Source organism: Mus pahari, chromosome 5, assembly GCF_900095145.1.
Source record: "Mus pahari chromosome 5, PAHARI_EIJ_v1.1, whole genome shotgun sequence".
NCBI classification, from domain to species: Eukaryota; Metazoa; Chordata; class Mammalia; order Rodentia; family Muridae; genus Mus; species Mus pahari.
The window spans coordinates 138,774,083-138,796,318 of NC_034594.1; the positions used below are offsets into that span (position 1 = coordinate 138,774,083).

Below are 22,236 nucleotides of genomic sequence, written 5' to 3' on the forward strand. Positions count from 1 at the left end.
ATTTATTTATTTATTTATTTATTTATTTATTTATTTATTATATACAAGTACACTGTAGCTGTCTTCAGACACTCCAGAAGAGGGAGTCAGATCTCCTTATGGATGGTTGTGATCCACCATGTGGTTGCTGGGATTTGAACTCAGGACCTTCGGAAGAGCAGTCGGGTGCTCTTACCCACTGAGCCATCTCACCTGCATTTTCAAAAGAATTGTGTGTTCTTGTTTTGTTTCTGTTACTCTAACTGATATCCTGACAAAAAGCAACAAAGGAAGGGGTACAGTGCCTAATTACATCCCATCATTTTGGAGATGTCAAGGTAGGACTCAAGCCACTAGTCACATCATCATCAACATTCACGTGCTAAGAGAGAATCAATGTGTTCTTGCTTGCTTGTACAGCACATGGCCTCTGCTTTTACACAGTTCACCACCCCCCCCCCCAGACTAGGAAATGGTGTCGCTCACAAAGGACTTGGTCTTCATACCTCAATGAACAATCAAGACAGTTCCTCACAGATCTACCACAGTCAAAATGGATGCAGATAATTTCTCGATGATAATTCTTCCCCAGTGATTTAACTGTCCAATTGACAGTTAAAACTAACCAGCACACCTTGTTCATCTGACCCTGACCCATTTTTTTCCACTGTGGTGGCTTCAGATCTAGGCCACCAAAGGCTACCTTTAGCAGGATGCTTTATTTCTTATAACACAACCTCATCACAGGAACCCTCAGAGCAAACTTTGTTCATACTGCTACCCCTAAGCCTACCAACTCATCTGTGCCTTTAGCTACATCTTGTCACAGTAGATGGATGACGTGGGGTCCCTTCTAAGGTTTTCCCCTCCTCCCACCCTGCTCACTCCATTCTCTTCTGACTCATTCTTTTCAATAAACAGCCTCAAAGTATTTTTAAATTATCAAATATACCATCTGCCCGCTAAAGACACAAACCTGTCTTGGTCCTAATGCTGATTTTAGCTATAACACACTTGTGTCCTTTCCAGAAAGTTGTCTACATGTTCCTTATTCTTGTTCCACTTGCTCTTGAACCTCTTCCATTTAAGCTCCATCCTCACCTCTCCCCTCCCATCTGCTCGTCAAGGTCATCTTCACAATGCCACATCCAGCTGTCAGTCTCTGGGTTCTGAGCTCCTGTATAAACAGATCATTGACTTCAGAGCAGTTGACCCCTGTCTTAGTCACTGCATTGCTGTGAAGAGACACCATGACCAAGGCAAATCCCCCGAAACAAAGCATTTAAGTGGGGGGCTTGCTTACAGTTTCAGGAGCTTAGTCCATTATCTTCACGGCTGGGAGCGTGGTGTCATGGTATGCTGTCATGAGGGTAGGCGCTGGAGCAATTGCCAGGGGTTGGGGAGGGAAAGAGAGAGAACCTGGGTCTGGCACGGGCTTTTTGAAACCTTAAAGCCCACCCACCCCCAGTAACACACTTCTTCCAACAAGGCCACGCCTCCCAATTTTTCTAATTCTATCAAAGACTTCTACTCCGTGGTGACTAAATATTCAAGTGTATGAGGCTATGGGGCCATTCTTATCCAAGCCATCACAATTCCTTTCATGAGACACCTTGGCCTCCAGAAACTTTCTCTTCATTTTCTTCTTAGCTCTCGTGTGTGTGTGTGTGTGTGTGTGTGTGTGTGTGTGTGTGTGCATGTGTGTCTGCTGAGCTTGCTCACCAAGCATTAGCCAGGACCCCAGAGTGGCATCTGAAAAGGATGAGGTAAAGCATATTCTGTCACATAAGCTATCCTGGGAGCCATAGAATGTCCTGTCATCATAATTACAGACCACCCAGATTCACAATGGCGCTAGCACTAAGGAGAATGTGTGTGACAGAATGGTGGGACTGTTCTTTCTTCTTACAAACCTCCTTTCTGATAGTTACTTCTGATAAATTGCTCCCCAGGAATACCTTGCTTTAGTCTTGCTCATAAAGTTCTTAAGGATATGCAAGTGTCCCATTACCATTTGTTAAGTAAGGGAATACACAAATCTTGGTTACAGCAGAAAGGCTTTCTGTGCTTGGGATGAGGTTAAACTTCATCTCCCGGGTAACTGATGGGAACACTGGGGCTTAGAGCACACTGCACAGCTGAGGAGTGGACATCTGAGCCTGAAAGCCAGGTTGCCACCAAAGGCAGGGAACTTCTTCAGGACACTTCAGAGTAAGAAGACAGCAGACCAAGGCACTTGACTTCCTCCCTGTCCTGGTCTTGGAGACTGCTGCTAACATGTCCTGACCAGGATGCTGCCGTGGGAGCTTTCATATAGCCACAGAACTCCTCTGGCCATCCTTGCAGCGGTCTGAAGACAGCCTGTGTGTGTGTGCGTGCGTGCGTGCGTGCGTGCGTGCGTGCGTACGTACCATTCATTTCCCTCTTTCTTTCCAGTCTGGGTGGCTGCTGATGCTCTTACCGTGGAGACTACACAGGATATTCTTCGGGCTGCTCGAGGAAGGAGTGTCACCCTCCCGTGCACCTACAGCACCTCTGTTTCAGACCGAGAGGGATTCATTCAGTGGGATAAGCTTCTTAGAAGTCAAACGGTAGGACGCCAGGGTGAATGAAACATCATGGGCATGCGTGTCGCCTGAGTGTGAGCTCTTGACAGGCGGGTATCTTAAAACCTTCCCTGGGTCACTTCCTCTTTCCTCTCCCCAGGTTGATGTTCAAACCCAGGGCCTTGTGATCTGATTCTAATACTGAGCTATGGACTCCATATCTTATTTTAAAAATTATTTATGAGAACCCACACACACATATATATGTCCACATATGTGTGTGTGTGTATGTATGTATGTATATATATATATATATATATATATATATATATATATATATAATTGGTTTGTTTCCTATATTTTGTTGCCACAAACCACAAACATTATTATATATGATATATGTGTATATACATATATGTGTTTATATATGTATATATATATATATGTAATAGATTATTAAAAGTGGAACCTACTTGCCTAACATTCTCAAAGTCTTGAAATGAATGAATGAATGAATGAACGGAACTTCTGTGTTAATTTCATTAGATATCTTACCAGTCTTCATTTTCATACACAATGTTGTCTACCATTTTCTCAGCGTATGCTCAAACTGTCTGATAACCAATGATTTGATAAGTGAAAAATGTATCTCATTTGAGATCAAAAGCACGTCTGTGTAACTATAAAACACGGAGCATCTGTCTGTACATTTAAGTCAAGTCTTCTAAAATGCTAACATGCGGGCTGGGCGTGGTGGCGCACACCGTTAATCCCAGCACTCAGGAGGCCGAGGCAGGCGGATTTCTGAGTTCGAGGCCAGCCTGGTCTACAGAGTGAGTTCCAGGACAGCCAGGACCGCACAGAGAAACCCTGTCTTGAAAAACCAAAAGAAAAAAAAAAAAGCTAACATGCATCATGGAGGTGGTGGAGGGCACCTGAATACTGAGGTGGGGGGTAGGGTTGGGGAGTAGGAGGTGGGAGAGGGGGGTTAGCCAGAAAGAGCTCCAGTTTGATTCCAGCCCCCACACACCCAAAAATTCCAAAGCCATCACATGGCTAGCTTAAAATCGCAGTCCCAGACTCTACGCATCTCAGTGCACTTGTATACCGCTAAGATGGTCATACAGAAAGCAGCCATGCACTTGGCTTAAGGCCTTACACTTTAACTACCAATTATATTTGTATTTTTAAAAATTATCTTCGTTAGGATTCTATTGCTCTGATAAAACACCATGACCAAAAAGACATTTAGAGATAGAGGAGAGGTTTATCTGACTTACACTTCTGCACTGTCCCCCATTGTCAAAGGAAGTCAGGGCAGTGACTTAAGATAGGAACCTGGGTACTGGAGGCTGGCCGTGGAGAGCCGCTTGCTGTTTCTTCTCCTGGCTTGCCCAGCCTGCTTTCTTAAAGCACCAAGGACCACCAGCCCAGGCATGGGATCGCACACAGTGGGGGCCTGCCTGCTTCAATCATCAGTCAGGAAAATGCACTACAGAGTTGCCTGAAGGCAAATCTTATGATGGAGGCATTTTCTCAGTTGATAGCCCCTCTTCCCAGTGACTCTAGCTTGTGTCAAGTCGACATAAAACTGACCAGCACATTTATCCACCACAGACAAAAAAAAAATACATATGATAGAGTCAAAACTAGGAAAAAATAGCTTTATATCCTCCTGCTACTGCGACTCGACCTTGATCTCCTTTCTGTGACCTTTAGGGAAGGAGAGCATCATCAGGTCCCAGCCATGCCGAGAGAAAGACGCTTTAGCCTTTTCTCTGACAGAGAATCGTAGGACACCTGCCTCCTGGCTGACAGGTCTAACGAAGCCCTCAGTCTTACCTATATGGTCTGAAGGCCCTGATGGGCCATAGATGCCTATCCTGTCTGCTCCCAGAGGGAAAGCAAGCCCCAAACTCCTTGCTGCTGTCTTGAGCGCCAGCCTGCGGGAACTGAAGGGCCCTACACCTCTGTCCAGATGTGTCCAGCAAGCCGGGTGTAACACCAACAGCTGACTTTTCACAGTGCCCACCCAGGCTCTACCGTTATTTATTATTGTCTGTTGGGGACTCTACTTCCAAAAGGATCTGAGGCAGCACCCTTGAGACCAAAAAACAAATGCAGAGAAAGGCATTGTTTGGTGTGAGCCTCAGCAGGTGGTGTGGGCAGGAAGAGAGAGAGAGAGAGAGAGATCCAGGAACAATCAGGACATCTTTGATAAGAGGGTTATGAGGTGGGAAACCCAGGTAAAGCCAGCTAAGGGTCAGGAGAGAACTGGGCACCCATTGGCAGCCAAGACACCCCCTTACCCTCTGCCCTGTCTCCCTGAATCAGCCAGACGTTCCCAATGGCGTGTCTACCCTATCAGGGCTATCAGGTGGGGTTGGACAGCTGGGTCTTGCACACGGGTGTCCAGCTGAAGGGACCTGGGCTCCAATAGCTATGCCATGTGCCCTAACCTAGGCCATATCTGCTGGAAAACTGGAATGCCTTGTTCTAACTGGAAAGGTGTTGGTGGCAATTTCTTACCCCAATAAGCCCACATAAATAACACAACCAGTTATTATATCTATAAGCTATATGCCTAGATTGGGCAGATCTATCACTATACTAATTTGTTCCCCAGCTACGGGACCCCTTGCTACTTGTGGCTTCTCCAGGCCATGTGGTTCTGCTCCATCTTCCTTCCATCTTCTCTTCTCTCCTCTCCCCCCTCCCCCCTCTCCCCTCTCTCTCCCCTCTCTCCTCTCTCCCCTCTCCTTCCCTTCTCTGAGACCACCCATCCCACCTTTCTCTTCTACTGCCCAATCATCGGTTCTAGCCTTTATTTACCCAGTTAGAACGGGGAGAAGGGTCAGTGAGATCATCTGAGCATGTGATCTCACCAGGGGCAGCCCTTCTTGCTGAAGCAGAATTAACATCAAAATACAAACAGCCCCAGGGCAACCCACACTGGACAGGCCCTGTGAGCTCAGGATTCAGACCTGACACAGCTTCTCCACTTTCTCTTCTCTGCCCGTCTCATCTGTTTTCTCTACGAACACTCTTGAAGTCACCAGCATTTCCCACTAGCAGCTACTTTTCCTTCTCAGAGCCCTTCTTGGCTTTGGGGGACCTTGCTTGTCTTGTCTCTCTGATCCTTTGAATAACTTGGGTACCTGACGTTTTCTTTGAGCCATGCCTAGCCCACATCTCTGTGAACACATGTGTGCCGTCGGCTTCTAAACGTTCATCCCCAGATATATTACCAGCTGAAAGCCCTCCTAGTTCTGTCCTCAAAAGAAAGAATTCAGCCAAGAGACACATACGGTTAAAACAGAAGTTTATTTACCCAAATAAAGCGTGAACCCCAAAGAGAGAGAGACTGCAGAGGTCTGACCGGAAAGGGGGGCAAGCAGCGACCCACTTGGTTCTGGGCATAGAAATACAGCAGTTTTGTGAATATTTATGAGGTGGGCCACCTATTAACTGGGACAATGTGGCCCCCTTTTCCTCTTAAACCACAGTGAACTAGATTTTGCTTTTAGGATAATTCTTAAGATCCTCTTGAAAAACCCACAAAGTGGGGGAGGGGTCAAGGTCGCCATGCAAATAATATGATAATGAATCTGGGGCCTTTGGAGGAGCCACCCCTTTTATAGGTGTGCATGGATGCCTTCATCTCTGATACAGCAGGGAGAGCTAACTGCATCTCCCAGTATTTCACCACAAAGGGCAGTCTAACGGTGGGAGACACAGCTACCATGACATCCTGTGATTTCCTTGTTTCCTCTTGCCTAACTCCTTACCTGTCTAGTCACAGTGAGATTCAGCTGTCCCATCTGGCCATGGGTGTCCCGCTTCAGGCATCCCGCACATAAACAGAACACAAACTTTTTGTTTAAAGCACTCTCTCCTCATGTGTTAACTCTGTTGGGAATGATACCGTCAAACATCCAGGCCTAAGCCCTAAATCTGGGGACTAACTGCTCTCTAACTCTGCGTCTTGGTCCCACCCCAATTTCATGTGTCCCTCGTTTTCTTGCCCCTCCAACTCATTTTTGTCTCTCTGTGTTGCCATAACCCGATTTGACAACAATCATGTGGGCTCCTGGCTACCTCTTAACTTGTCCCTTTTCATCTGTGCTCTGGAAAAAGAGCTAATCCCCAAAATACAGAATTGTGGAGTCAGGGATGCTGCTGGACAGTAGAGTTCTTGCCTCGCATGTGGAAGGACTGAGCAAGGTTCGCCCCATATTCCCACTGGAAACCAAGCCAAGCGTCAGCAAAAAGCAAAGTATGTTATTGCTTTGAAGGTGAACCGTGAACTACTTAGTGTCCCCGAGTGTCTCAGAAGTGACTCGGTAGAATCTGCAGTGTTCAGACTCTGAGCCAGAGTCACCAAGATCATCTCAGCCCCTGCTAGTCACTTAAACATGTCAACTTGGGGAGCATATGTAATCTGCCTTGTGGTATCCCTGTTTCCTCCAGTGTAAGATGGTGGCTGCGATCATCAGATGTACTGCATAGGAGCATAGGAGCGTGTGGGTTAAATGAGGTAACAGGTATCCAGTCCTTGAAACAGTACGCAACATAACATACATATCATATGTATCAGCTATGGCCTTTATTGTCCAAGCCCGGTCTCGCTAATCTGTCACTACTCACCCTGTGCCTCATGGGGTTGACACTGCCACTCTCTGCTATTTGGTTTTTTTTTTTCCTTTTCCTCCAGTGTCTAACACATTACACACCCCGTTCCAGCCTTCTAGCTTTTTATGTGATTAATTCACAGCTACCGTTCAAGATTTGAAGCAGCTATCAGCCTTCATAGGAACCCTCCCCCAAGTGGCCAGTCTATGTTATAATCATGAGATACCCTGGTTGGTTGGTTTTCAAACTCATTTTTGAGGGAAGAACTCACCGGTTGTATGCACAGGAAATGGTGGACTGTCATAATGGGTTGTCACGGTAGACACCACGCCAGGTCGATCCCAACTGTGCCCCCTGTATTATCAGCTTTAGCTCTCACCACAATCTTAGGGGATGCATTATCATCAACATCTCCGTTTTGTAGTGGAGAAAAGAGAGTCTCAGAGCAGCCAAGGCCATTCAACTAGCAACAGGGTGAGGATTTGACTGAGGGAGGCTGGTCTGTTTCTGTGGCCTAAGCCGTTAATGTGCTCATTCGTCAACACCAACGAATAAATCAACAACTTCCAAGGGCCATAGTCAGAACTAAGTGAGCTTGGAACTCAGTGGTTACCTAGCGTGATACCTGGCTTACGGTAGGGCTCTGTGGGTGTTGGATGAAGGAAGGGATGGATGAGAATAAACCACAGGCTGAGAGGGAACCAAGGAGAGAGAGGCTGGTCACAAATGTGAGTACTGGGATCCGAGCTGGCCTCGTTCACACACTGGTATCCCAGGCTGTGTGCTTCTGTGCTGTTTTGTGTCATGCATCCCAGATTGGCTTAGAACTTGCTACATAGCCAAGGACGACTTTGAACTTTTCTCTCCCTTCACCTCTGGAATGCTGGGATGATCGGCTCATACCACAACTTCAAGTTTACACGGCGCTGGGATCAAATCCAGGCCTTTGCGTGTGGTTGGCACGTACTACCAACTAAACTACAACCCCAGCCCCTAAAGCTTTCATTTAAAAGCAAATCTTTAAAGTCTAGAGTTATCTAGCTAGTTAACAAGAGGAATCTACTAGCAGGTACTGCCCTTTTGTTTGACATGTTGTTGGTTGGCTCTGGGGGACGAAGATTGAGTCAGGGCAGGTCTAGGCCAGGGCCTGGCAGACATTTCCTCTTTCTCTCAGGAAAGAGTGGTCACCTGGAATCTTGTGTCAAAGAAATACATCTATGGGAACCGTTATGAGAACCGCGTGAGAGTATCTAACGATGCTGAGCTGTCAAACGCCTCTATCACCATCGACCAGCTGACCATGGACGACAATGGCACCTACGAGTGCTCCGTGTCACTGATGTCAGACCAGGATGTCAACGCCAAGTCTCGAGTCCGCCTCTTGGTCCTCGGTGAGTGTCTCTGTCTTTTCCTGTGGGAGGAGGGTGGGCAGAGGGGCTCTGTCAGCAGCAGAGCCATGGATCTGTCTCTCCCGCTGGAGCCAAATGCTCTCCGGGGCTCTCAGTAGCTAGCAGGCTGTTTCTGAGGACAGAGACGTGGCTTTGGAGTCATCCCTTGCTCCCGTTGCTTGTTCCCCTCCAGACCAACTCTTCTTTCTGCCTCCCAACTCATTACTGAAGAGAAGGCAATACACGGGTTCTCATCTTGTGTGGCACTCACAGGGCCGATCATGACTCCCATAGGTGACTCTTTCCCTGCCTTCAACTCAGCTCCACACCAGTCTCTCCAACCTCCCTCTAACAAAGGCATGGTCGCCAACCAATGGGAAGTATGCCCCAGGATAGCATCCTTTTCACGGGAGAATTTGTTGGAATTTATAGTTTGGAGAGACGAGGAAACTCATCTGCTTTAGTTTCTGAGTAGGTGAGGTCCACAGGAAGTAATTGCCTCAAACCAGTTACTGGGGACGCTTTCATGAGCACCTGGTCTATGTGCCGTGTAAGCAACGGCCCCACTCCTGGGAGGCAGCAACTCTGTGCATCGAAACAGCGGATCCTTTCTCCTCTTTTTCCTTTACACTACTTGGCAGAAGTTCTTTTAAATTGAATATGGTAGTTGTTGGACTCAGAAAGCATTAGAGTGTGTCAGACTACACTGCGGTTATCAACTAATGCTGCCTAAAGACTAGGCACCTCTTCCCACCCCGCCACCATGTGGCAGCCAGCGGTAATGCAGGCAGGTGTCTTCGACTTCGCCTGGTGTTTTCCCAATGCCCACCACACACTCAGACACTTTCCTCTTTCATGTGAAGACGTGGGATATTATAAAGCACTTAGCAAGTTGCTTCTTGATAGCACTCCATGAACACCTCAGATTTCAACGCTTTTTGTTAGCTCTTGTTTGAACAAGCAATACTACAATATACCCCTTTATCTCACTTTGTATATAGGTAGATATAAAAACCATACGTTATATATACATATGAGGAGTATATATACACAGACTTGTATAACATTTGGGTTCTTTAAATACCTGGCCTGCCTTTTTTTGACAGAGGATTTCAAACAAATGGCAAGAATCGGTATAAATCTGAAACCTGATTCTGCTGCTCCTCCAACCAAACTCTGGTCCGTACATCAAGGACCACCTACTTTTAAAGGCAATCAGATTAACCCGAAGAGTTAAGGATACACGTTTAATATGAGAATATGGAATTCGTTGAAACTATCCTGTTGCTTAGAAAAATTACGTTAATAAACCCAGCAATATTCTTTGTGAAAAATTTTCTTTCTCGGTGTCTATATAACTAGGAAATATTTAAAAGAGAGTGACTTTAATTATACGGGGGCGGCTCATTCTGGGGAGGCTAGCAGGACACTCCGACCTTAGCCCCTGGGAGCTAGCCTTGTTTAGCTCACCTCCAGGAAGCCGGGAAGCCAGAAAACTCAGCAGCCAGTGCGGCAGGTGTGGAATCCTTGCCCTGGCCTCTGGCGCCCTCTGACGTCTTCAAAGGGAACAGACGGCATCCGAGAGGCTTTGAAGCCTAACACATCCCCTCCAACCTCCATGGCCTCTCCCTCAGTAACTATTCAGGTAACCTTCTGTTTGTAAAACAGGCCACGTGAGAACAAGACCCTCTCGCTTGTGAGTACCCGCTCCAGTACTCTTGGCTCCCGCGAGCGGGGCTCTTTAAACTAGATCTAATTCGAGGTCCCAGTTGTTTGTGATTGGGGCGCTGAAGATCTGGAGAGAGAGGGTCAGGGTGTGCCTGGCACGGGGACCGCAGGAAGTTTAGAGCCTGTGGTCAAGGGCCTGGAGCGACAGATCTCGGCTCAGTCCCCTTGAAAGTAGATCTCTCTTGCTGGCCATCACCTTCGCGGGCAGTTTCTGGAATTCCTGTTCAGACCACACCCAAGGAGTGGATGAAGTAGGTGCTAGTTTTCAAACAGGCACATTTGCCTTTTACGCCTCAGCAGTTGGTCTCTGGCACTTTCCTTCCCACTTCTGACTGTATCTGACAACCCCACCCCACCCTGTCCAAACAAACAAACAAACAAACAAACACTAGCTCAGGGAGGTCCCTCTGCTACTCCGCCACTTAGTCTGACCGGTTTGTGGGAGTTTGCCGCTGTGACTCCTGCTAAAGGCACGCCTGAGGGTGAGGTTGGCTAGGTAAGGGCCCTGCAAGGTTCTGGTGTGCGGGCCAGGAAGGAGGGAGAGAGAACCACAGCAGGAAGGGATGCCCAGAGGGTAGGTTCGCCTCCCCTGCAGCGCCAGAGTCGCAGGTCTGCTACCCCCAGGGTTGGCAGGATTTGCAGGAGGCCAGGTAGCCAACCTCTGGCAGGTGTTCCTCTCACCTGCTCCTGTAGGCTGGCCTTTGATCCTCAGGAGCTTGGGTTTTGTTTGGGGATTCAGGAGCGCCTCTAATGTGTCCCGCTGGTTCCCGCCCATACCTGGCTGGCCCAGCTGTGTCAGCAGATGCGAGGCACTCCTAATAATAGCCTGCCTGTTTCCAAGAAGAAATTATGCAGCTGTTGGAGTGGAAGAGAGGAGTCAGGGACAATTCCTCTGGCAACTTCCAGGTGGGCTAAGACTGGCATTAACTCTCAAGGTGGGTGGCCATGTGCCTGAACTGGGCATGCAAGCCATCCAAGATGGCATGTGACAAAGATAGAAGGGTCCAAGGACCTCAGTGACAACTTCCCCCACCATGTGCTCTCCCTTCCTCGCCCCTAACGATGCTTCCTGGAGTCTCACGGATACTTCCTGCTCCTTGCCCCTGAGCCTTTGCACATGTGGTTCCCCTGTTCGGCATGCTCATCTCTGCTCTAATTCCTGTCACCTCCTTCACCGTGGTGACCTTCAGGCTGAAGCCCAGAATTATGTATTGGGTCATCGTTCTCTGCCCCAGAAGTCCCATCCCCTGCGCTGCCATTGTTTCGTCGTCGTCTTCTGTACCCCCACTAGATTTCTTGACTGACTCAGAGTGCCACCATAGCACTGCTAGGCAGAACCTGGGTACCTACTAACGCCTACAGAGCCATCCACTCTGCCCAACGTGACAATAACAAGGTTGAGGGGAAGTCATGGGCTTGGAGTCTCAAGAAGCCAGTGTGGATGGTCTGCAGTGGCTGCTGGGATTTATAAACCCCTTTCTTTGCATTCCTTGGTCACCTCTGCCCACTCCCATGTCTTTGGTCACATTGTTCACCCAGCAGGGAAGCTCTGCACTGCCTCGGTCCCTCCTGCTGGCTAGCTGCTAGTGCTGATTACATTTTATTCACAAAGTAGGGGGAGAGGGCAATGGTGGATCCACAGAGAACAGTCCCGAGAAGCAGAAGGGCTACATCTAACCTAAGACGAGAAACCCTGGCCAGCAGCAGCCCACAACCTGCCCTGCCCTATGGTTCCAAGATGTTATTAAAACCAGGGGGAGTGACTGGGGTGGGGGTGGGGAAACCATGATCAATATACATTGCATACATGTATGAAGATTTCAAAGGATAAAAATATATTCTACACACCTCCAAGAGAAAAAACAGCATTGGAAATAATATTGCACCTACAAATCCCATATGGCCCCCTATAGGGGCTTGCTGTCCCCTGACTTTACAGATCAGGAATGAGGTGACCCCGGTTGAGTTAGGAGCAGAAAGAGCTCACCTGGGACAATAGAGCAAACACTGGGTTTGGAGTCAGGAAACCTTGGTTCTAGTCCCACATCTCCCAGAACCCAAGAATAAGTGTCCCTTCTGTGTACTCCGGTGGCCTCCATCTGTATAACAGCTACGTTGATCATGTTCAAATTCCCAAGAATACAGAGAGCACAGAAGACACTATCAACCAGCCTGTGGGGACTCTTTCCCTGGGGAGATTTCAAACAAACTCTGTAGGACACCAAAGACAAACCGAAGTGTTTCTAGGGAAGCTCAGCCTGGAGAACTCCCAAGTTACTGTGTTCGTGTGCAAAGCTCAGGTGAGCCCACAGCAAACCACAGTGCTTGAATCTCACCTCAGTGCGGACGGTTCTCCATCACTGTATAGATGGACAATTCCCACTTCAAATGCATCTCACACTCCATGTACTCCAGCACCTTCTGAGACAAGACCATGAACAGTTAGGACAGGATTACTTACAGATGGCCATTGGTGTATGGCAGAGTGGCTGGCATCTCAGGTGAGAGAGTTCAAAACCCTGCCCAGCCCCTCCTTCTAGGAGGGCACGTCAGCAGCCAGTGAGACCAGTCTTGAAAGGGCTGCCCCTTCTACTAGAGGGTGCTATGACAGCGGGTATTTGGGGATGAATTAGCTTTCTAATATTACATCTCACCGCTAAGCTATGAGTTTCTCCCCCCCCCCCGTGTGTGTGTGTGTGTGTGTGTACATAGGTTGACAGGATATTGGGATGGGTAGTAGTTGTCTGCAGGCAACTCAGGTCTCTTTTTGATCTCCTTCTTTCACAGTTCCACCCTCCAAGCCAGACTGCGGCATCCAAGGGGAGATGGTGATCGGGAACAACATCCAGCTGACATGCCACTCTGCAGAGGGCTCTCCGAGCCCACAATACAGCTGGAAGAGTTACAACGCCCAGAACCAGCAGCGGCCGCTCACCCAGCCAGGTGAGGGGGCAGCTGGGAAGGCCGTGTATCCCATAACGGGACACCTGACTGTGTAGGGTTGCTAGAGGAGACAGAGGCTGACCAACCAGTCCTACTAATGCAGCCCTGCCCTTGAGCTACCTCGGACCATCCCTCAGAGTACTGGTTTTCCACACAAAAGCCTGTGCATCCCACTTCACAGCTGCGAAGGACCGCAGTGGCTCCCAGAAGCGCAGCACAGGCTATGGCAGAGGTCACGTGATTTCTGTTCTTCCCACCCTCCATCCTCTTGAGGAAGTGAGTCCCGCTAAGCATTCTGTGCAGAAACACCGGGGCTTGTTCTTTTAAGCTTTATTATGGCCTAAAACCCACTTTTGAGGTGGGGAATTACCTAGCTCCGTTTCCCATCCACACCAGCCCGTCCCAGACACCACCACGAACACAACTTGGGGTGTTAGGGTCCCCATCCTCAGGCAGGCTATGGTGGATATAGCTGTGGTTGCCGAGAGACCCATTTTTGTACTGGTCACCTAATATTTGACCTTTGATCAGGAAATAAACAAGATACAGGAGGAGGTTAGGGGAGAAAGAAGAGGAGAGAGGGGCAGAGCTGGGACCATGTAAACACTACTGCCATTATGGCTGCTGGAGTGGAATTCGCTTGGGCTCTCAGTGCGCACACTAGCTGCCGTGGCCGCGCCAGTGAACCGAGGGGTGTCCATCAGTTTTAGCTTTGAGGTCGTTCAGTGCTGAGTGTGTAGAAATGGGATAAGGAGGTGAGAGCCAAGCCTGTGGGTGAGGCTGCTCTGGGCGAGGAAGGAACATTTGGTGCCCTGGGGAAGCCCCGTGAAACATCCAGTGCCCTGGGAAGCCCCGTGGATGAACATTTCACGCCCCCTGGGTTTCCATCAAAGCCGAGTGGATTATCACACTGTCTCTCAGTCATCTGGAGACCAAACAATAACTTCTTAAAACCCAAAATGTTAGTAGAATTCACTCGACTTAAGGTAAAAGGGCGATGTGCTAGATAGTAATAGACGTGATATGGATTCCCACAGTGTCCAGTTCTGGTGGTATGTTTCTGGTTAGCCAGTTTTATTTTTTAAAAGGTTTATTTATTTATATTATGTATGTGAGCACACAGTTGTTCTCTTCAGACACACCAGAAGCGGGCATTGGATCCCATTACAGATGGTCATGAGCCACCGTGTGGTTGCTGGGAATTGAGCTCACTTGGGACCTCTGGCAGAGCAGTCATTAACCACTGAGCCATCCCTCCAGCCCGGTTGGCCAATTTTAAACACGTTTCTAAAACTGCATTTGTGGGGTGTGTGTGTATGTGGGAGAGTCCCAGGGCTTGAACTCACTTATCAGGCTTGGCACCAAGTGCCTTTGCCCACACGGTCATCTCACCAGCTCCCGGCCTGCCAGTGTTTGAATGTCTGAGATTTCTGTTGAGCTCACCTGGCAGCTGTGCTTAAACCCCAAGGTGTTCTGTCTACCCATTGTTGCCTGTTCGTGGTCTAAGAACACAGTGGTTTCGTGACTTTCCTCTTGCAAAGTGTGCACCGTGGGGTCCAGGGCTGAAGGTAACATGGTCATGAGTTGTGGGGGCTGACACAGTGATGTGATACAGACTGTGTGAGGGATCCTGGAGGCTTTCCTCACAAAGGGGATGTTGGAGTTGTAGCGTGACCAGGTGCTGAAGAGTAGCCACCAGCTTTAATCCTGGCTGTGCTCCTTGCTAGCGAGTAAGGCAAGATACTTAGCCTGTCTCTGCCTTAGTCTGTACATCTGCAGAATGGGCACAACACCAGTGTTCATCTCATGCTGTTATGGTAAAGGGCGAACCAAAGTACGTAAAGCACGGAGATTGGTGCCTGGTTGACGCCAAAGGACTCAATCAGTTCTAGGTGTTATTAGTTATAGTCAGCAGCTCCTTCAGAGCAGGAAACAGCATGAGAGTCATGGCGTCAGTGTGGCTGAGGAGTAGGGTACATGTCATGTAGGGTACATGAGGAGTAGGGTACAATGATGGCCAGTGTTGTTCATGGGAAGGACGATGGGGAAAGATGGAGAGGGGCCTGTGTGCCAGACTAGGAGGTTGGACTTTTCCCCGTAAACACTGGGCTCCTCACAAAGTAAGAGCATAGTCCTCCAAGGTGGGGAAGCCGTGGCAGCTGCAGCTCTCAATGCCCCTGGCCACTGGAAAAGGGGGGGGGGAGAGGGAAAGAGGGGAAGGAGAGACAGAGAGTGACACAGACAGACAGACAGACAGACACACACACACACACACACACACACACGCACGGGAGGGGGCAGGCATAGAGGGAGGAATTCTGGTGCACAACTCACTTTCTACTTTTTATTCAGTCCACTGTTCCACCCCAAGGATGGCGCAGCCTACAGCTGTGGGGGAAGGGTCTTCCCACCTTAATTAACTTAATCTACACTGCTCCACCCAACCATGCCCAAGGTGGATTTGATCTAGGAATTCCACTAGGCATGCCCAGTAGGATTCAGATTGACAGTATTAACTGTCGAAGCTTTGGTCACCATGCAGTTTTGTGTCTAGATGTGATGTTCTCAGACTCTTGCTCCCAGAGTTCCCTGCAGAGCCCGGCAGTCCTGTTTTAACTTTGTAGCTGTAAGTCACTGACAAGCTCTCTGGTCCTTCAAAAACCACAGCAAAGGCTGACTGAGATGGTGGTAATATTACCTTCCTTGAAGTAAGAGGCAGTTTCCCATAGGCGACCTGTGAAAATGCCGGTGAGCTCAGGAGTGGACGGAACAGGAATAATTCAGGGGTCCGCCGCCCCAGAGCCTGGGATGAGGCGTGGCAGCCAGAGCTTACTTACCGGCGTTGGTGGGAGGGGACAGAAAGAGCAGATCCTGATCATTCAGTATCAATATCTTGGGGTTATCAGGGCTTTCGCGCTTCAGCGGGACAGATGGCAGCCATAGGCATTCCCTTTCCTGACCACAAGATGGCGCCACAACAACGGGAAACCGGGTTTCAGACAGAAATGGACTCTTCCAAAAGGAAAAGGAGCCTGCGATTCCTCAGTTCAATCAAAGCCAACCAGTGACATGGGATGAGCCCACTTTTATCCCAGATACATTTCTAGAACACGTCATTTGCTTTAGAGACTAGGGGAAGGATGGTGCTGGCTCATGCAACAGGAACCCTCATGATCCCACCCCTAAAGAAGGCCTAGGAGCTGCCCTGGGGTGCTGTGGACGCTTGACTCCCAGGTGGGGGCTCTGATGCCAGCGCTAGGCGTCCCAAACACACCCGTGCCTGGAGATAGAGAGCATTCTGTAAAGTGTGCTCCTTTAAAATCCTTTTAAGGTTAACCAAATACAGTTGAGTTAGAAAAATGGAATTTTGAATCCCCATCAAGGTTTCCACTGGCATTATCAAAACACCCGTAGGCCACGCCCCCAAAGTAGGCCACGCCCCCGAAGCGTCACCACTATAGTGATTTACATACTTGCTTTGCTTGTGGGCCTCTTTCCAGTATCATATACGAATATCACCTGTAAATGGTATACCAGAAAACACTCAGGTGCGGGGTTCTAAAATCCAAGGCTGCCACGTTTTACAAAAAAAAAACAAAAACAAAAACAAAAAAACAAAAAAAAAACGTGCTTTGAGTTTTAGGGAAAGAATATGAAGAAAGTAGCGTATTTATGATAAGAAGAGAAGAAAATAAAATCAATGTGCTGTAGATTCTCTTCTTTTAGAGGCTTCCTCTGGCCCTCTAGGTTTACAAGAGTAAACCCCTTCACCATGAGTTCAGATACAGCCCCCACTTTGAACCATAACCACTCATGAAGTCACCACTGTTTCGTGTGTCTTCCTTCATAGATTGGAAATGGCAGGAAGACGGGTGCTCGCTCTCCGTGTTTTGTTTGTAGCTGTGATTGGAATGTAGACGGTTTTAGTCTGAAGGCTGTGATAGCTTTATGTCATACATAAATTTTTTATCATGGGCTTACATTGCTTTTATAGTGCAAAGGTGTTTTGCTTTTTAAACATTTATTTACTTATTACTCTGTGTGTGTGTGTGTGTGTGTGTGTGTGTGTGTGTGTACTTGTGCACGCGCATGCACACATACCAACATAAATCTCAGAGGACTCTCCTTCTGTGGAACTGGAGTTGGGAATACGTGGTTCACCTTCCATGCAAGAATGCTGGATGGATGCAACACCGTTGAGGATGCTGAGAGACCAACAATCCCAGAGTGTGGAGGCAGGACCTCGTGTGGGCTGTTCCCTGGTTTGGCACGTGGGGAAGCAACCGGACGTCAGGCTAGCGTGGCTGCAGGTCCAGACTGTAGTTAGAATGCAGGGCCTAGGGAGGTGGTTCAGTCGGCAAACTGCTTGGCATGAAATTGTGAGGACCTTGGTTTGATCAGGAGCAACCCACAAAAGTGCCTGCCTGTAATCCCAGCACCGGGGGCGGGGGATGGGCAGAGACAGGAGGACCCCAGGGCTCACCGAGCATCCTTTACACAGCCGAATCAGTGAGGTCCAGATTCATCAAGAGACTCCGTCTCAAAAAGCAAGAGAGAAAAGAGACCGAAACACCTGAAGTTAACTTCTGGTCTCTACATGTGTACACATATGTGCATGTATACACACACACACACACACACACACACACACACTGAGCTGGCTACTATAGATTAAATATAGCTTCTGGAATGTCTAAAGGCTGCACCAAGTCCCTCTTGATAACTTAGAGCGTGTCCTGGGGACAGATTGTGACACCTGGTGGCACCAAGTCCCTCTTGATAACTTAGAGCGTGTCCTGGGGACAGATTGTGACACCTGGTGGCACAAGGTTCTGATGTGGCTGGTGCTATAGTTAGAGGATGTGGGTTTCTTGTCTTGAAATAGCAGTGATGTTGAAGCATCTCTGAGAACAGGACATACACACAGGCTGTCATGGGTTCAGGGAGAGCTCTCTTGTGAGGACATCTACGTGGTCCACGTCCCCGGGTTCGACATTTCCTGTTTTCACCCTCGTTTCCAGATGAGGCAGCCACTGCTGAAGGACTGGACGGAGGAAGACTTTAAACTGACACTGTCCCTCAACTCAGAAACATCCTCCCATAGCATATCCATACCATGCACCACACACATCACATATGTACATTTCCTGTTCCATATATAGGACAAGTATCAGCCCAGGACCACCAAGACCAAGTTCTCAGCACAGAGGAGATTTATCTGCCCCAGAGGGGCACAGGGCAGGGATAAAGGACCAGAACAGGAGATAGAGGAAGAGGGAGAAGGGGAGGGGAGGAAGGGAGAGGAGAAACAAAGGGAACAAAGAACTGTCTCTGGATAGAGAAGAGACAGACGTGGCCAATAGGCAAATGGCCGTTTATAAAGGTAAAAGGGGAACTCGTGTTAGGATGCAGCATTTAATTTAAACGGAGTGTTAGGTGAACCCAAAAGGGCTTTTGATTGCTGGACTTCAGTACTTTGAGAGCTAGACCTTGGAAATCAGCCTCAGGAGGAGGTCGCCACCAAAGAAAGGGATAGACCGTGATGGCTAGCTTTGGGAAGAAATAGGGAGAGGGCAAGGCCTGCTAGAGTCACTCTCACCATGCTTGAGTTGGCCAGTGTGTGTGTGTGTGTGTGTGTGTGTGTGTGTGTGTGTATGTGTGTGTGTGTGTGTTTCCCAAGTACTTACTGCAATCAGACATTCTACTGGACACATATTTATTATTGACATCTCATCTTAGACTTACACGTACCTCGTTACACAGGTACCATCATTTCTAAGTATAGATGAAGAAATAGATTCGGTAGGACAAGTTACTTGCAAAATACATCAAATAAGTAGGCAAAGCCAGAGTTGGCTCCCAGGGGTTTTACTGCCTTTGAAGCTCTTCACTATTGTCCCCTCTGCCATGTTGATCTCCCAGCATCCTTAGAGGTGATTTTCCCTCCACCACTGATGGACCAACTCAGAGAGGCTCAGGGGTAAGTAGGTGAGTTTGCAGCTCCCAGGGTCCAGGCCTCCCAGCCCTGGGCTGTGCACACTCCACCAAATGTTGTCTTTTCACCATGCTGTTCTGCATTCAGTCTCAGGCGAGCCTTTGTTACTGAAGAACATCTCCACGGAGACAGCGGGTTACTACATCTGCACCTCCAGCAATGACGTGGGGACAGAGTCCTGCAACATCACCGTGGCACCCAGACCTCGTAAGAGCAGGGTGGGGAGGGAGGGAGGGCTACAAGGTCCAGAGATGGCTGTTTGAGGCCATTGGAGGTGAATGAGTGGCCAACGTGGCCCTGGAGAGATGACTCCTGGCCCAGCTTCTCTCACCCTGAGAAGCCCAGATCCTCCGGTTCTTTGGAAATAGAGCCTGGGACACATTTCTGGAGACCTCTTCAGCCATACCTGCCTTGTGGTCACTCAGAGTGTGAGGAGTTTCTTGAACCAGCTGTCTTGGTTTAAACCCTATTCCCTTTTGGTGGGGAGAGGGAGACCATAGCATAAGCCAGAAGCAGGCGACGCTAACACTCAGGGTTTTTGGAGAGCCCAGGGAGCCCGGAGTCAGGATGCTCTGGTCTGTCTCTCCTTGTATGCGTTTCTAACCTAAAGAATGTCCTTAGATCTGTCTGATCACAATGCTCCAGGGCCATGTTGTAGCGTGTTACCAGAAGCTTCCAACCATGGCTCCCTGGTCAGGCAGAAGAACTGGAGTTGCCCAGAGGCTGGGGAGGGACTGGCCTGCTGTGCCTTGTACCAAGAGGCTCCTCACCTCCTGCCTGCCTGTCTATTCTGTACCCATGACTGACCGGGGGTGGGGGACTGGGGGAAGAGGTAGAGTTGGGGAGAGGGGTAGAGCTGGGGAGAGGGGTAGAGTTGGGTGTCGGGAAGTACGGCTGTTTCATCCTCTTACAGCCTCCATGAACATTGCGCTGTATGCGGGCATTGCGGGGGGTGTCTTTGTGGCCCTCATCATCATCGGCGTCATCGTCTACTGCTGCTGCTGCCGGGAAAAGGACGACAAAGCTGAAGACAGGGAGGAAGCGCGGCCGTAAGTGTGCTGGGATAGGCAGCCCCTTGGATGGGAGCTGATAGAGATGCACAGCCCAGCGCCTCGGGCATGCGCATTAGCGCCTTGGGAGACACCAACACATTTCGGTCTTTCCCAGTTGCAGTTGAGGAATGAGCGACTCAGCCAAGTCAACCTTGTCCTCTGGGCCTGTGGTTTTCAGATTCTCTTCTCGGAGCAGGCCTTCTCATGGCCAGCCGAGGGTCAGACAGAGGCTGGAACACACTCTTTCCACCTTGATCTCCTCAGCTCCTCAGTTGGGAGATCTCACTGTGGGCTGGGTAACCACCCCCTCCTGCCCCCTCCCCCCCACGAGGGAGGGCTAACTTTCTTTTCTTTCTTCATTGCCCTATAGGAACCGAGCAGCTTACCAAGTGCCTAAAAAGCAGCAGATAGAAATTTCCAGAGGGCGGGAAGACGAAGATGACTACAGACACGAGGATCGGAGGAGCTCGGGGCGCAGCACTCCAGACCAACCTTTCCAGTGAAGGGGCCTTCTGCCCAGTGGGAGAGGAGGGAGGGCTAGGACCCAGGCTCCTGCTCTGGCTGCCCTTCTCCCAAGTCCTGCCCCTCCCCCAGGCATTGGTGGATTATTTCTTCCTGTGTATCTGCCTCTGGGGAGCATCACTGGCCTGGCTACTGACGTCCTACCTGATGACCACTGAAAGGACCCTTCCTCATTGCTAAATCTGACTCAGGGTCTGGCCTTCTCCCTAGACCAGACAGCATCCTCTGCCTCCCTTATGGCTGGCAGGGTCTCCTAGAAGCTCAGCACCATGCAGGGCTGCTTCTGCTCCGAGCTCGCCATCCAGGCAAGCGCCAGCTTCAGAAGGTGGGAGGCTGCCCTGCCTCACCATGCCCGACACTCAGGGGAGAACCACTGATGGGCCTGCACTCAATATTTTGTTGAATGAAGAGAAGAAATCAACGATAAGGTGTAGTCCCTGTGATTTACCCAGCTTAATTGTGCCCTCCATGCTAAGGGGCCACGTTGGCCTCCAGCTTCCCCCTCAGCTTCATCTCCCACCACAGTGTTTCTGTTTCTAGACATACGCCTTCTTAGGACTTCCCCAAATTCAGTTCCATCTCTGCCTGTCAAGAGCCTGCTTGTCCTTAGAACCCACTAGTCTTGGATCCCCAAATCTTTCTTAATCCTGTGACTGCTAACACACAGGGAGACAGTGATGTCACTTTGTCCCACACCTAGACCTGGGCAGCATGCAAGGCCACCAGAGATACACTTCCTGCTGAATTAGAGTAGGTGCCCTGGAGAGGGTCTGGATCTTGGTCTGGCAGCCTCAACTGGGGACTTGCCCTCATAGCCAGTGCTTTGCCTCCTGGGTGTGACTTGGGACACCTGGTGACTCCACCCAAGCCCTGTCTTAGTCTGGCTAGGTGGGCAGACTGATTTAAAATGAGCACAGACAAAAGGTTACTTCCCTCCCACCTCTGCCCAGCCATGGCCTCTGAATGCCAGCTGCCCTGCCTGATGCAATCCACCCTTTTCGTCACTCTCCAGGGCTCTCTCAGGCCATATGAGCTGCTCCAAATGTGTTTTACGACTGGATAAAGTTTTCTAGATCACCAGATAAGCAACTGTATCAATCCCTTTCCCTCTTCTGATTTTATGTACACTTATATTTTATATACTTTGCTAAACTCTTTGTTTCAATCAAAATGCTTCTTTATCAATAAAGTTACTGGTGGAAATTCACTTTTCTTTGTTCACCCATCTCATCTTTCCTTCCTGCCGAGTACACCTGTGCCTAGCAGGTCAGTGAGGCAAGGTGACCAGGTAGAGAATCTTGGGGTTCTATTACTTGTGGCCAAGGAAAGGGTAGGCAGTGACTCTCAAGGTTGTTGGGGACAGGACTGAGTGTTCCCGCCTGCGGAAACACTCACTCCGGTCTAGGTTTGTCCTGAAAGGCGGAACTGTCCTAAAAGGGAATAGGCTGCGA

The 22,236-nt window shown here is 49.2% G+C and overlaps 1 protein-coding gene across 3 annotated transcripts in view; it reads left to right on the plus strand.

Annotated features, from left to right (window-relative positions):
* Positions 1-21,992, plus strand: part of Gpa33 (glycoprotein A33) — a 36,341-nt gene extending 14,349 nt beyond the window's left edge. Inside the window, exons 2-7 of one of the 3 annotated variants that reach the window (XM_021199264.2) lie at positions 2,416-2,570; positions 8,332-8,548; positions 13,061-13,216; positions 19,299-19,418; positions 20,125-20,260; positions 20,634-21,992. In XM_021199264.2, the coding sequence (XP_021054923.1) occupies positions 2,416-2,570; positions 8,332-8,548; positions 13,061-13,216; positions 19,299-19,418; positions 20,125-20,260; positions 20,634-20,766 (917 nt within the window). In that variant the 3' untranslated portion in view covers positions 20,767-21,992. Of the gene's footprint in view, positions 1-2,415; positions 2,571-8,331; positions 8,549-9,651; positions 9,875-13,060; positions 13,217-19,298; positions 19,419-20,124; positions 20,261-20,633 lie in introns of those variants that run through there. The other 2 variants (XM_029539187.1, XM_029539188.1) reach the window with 2 other exon arrangements.
* The last annotated feature ends 244 nt before the right edge of the window (positions 21,993-22,236 follow it).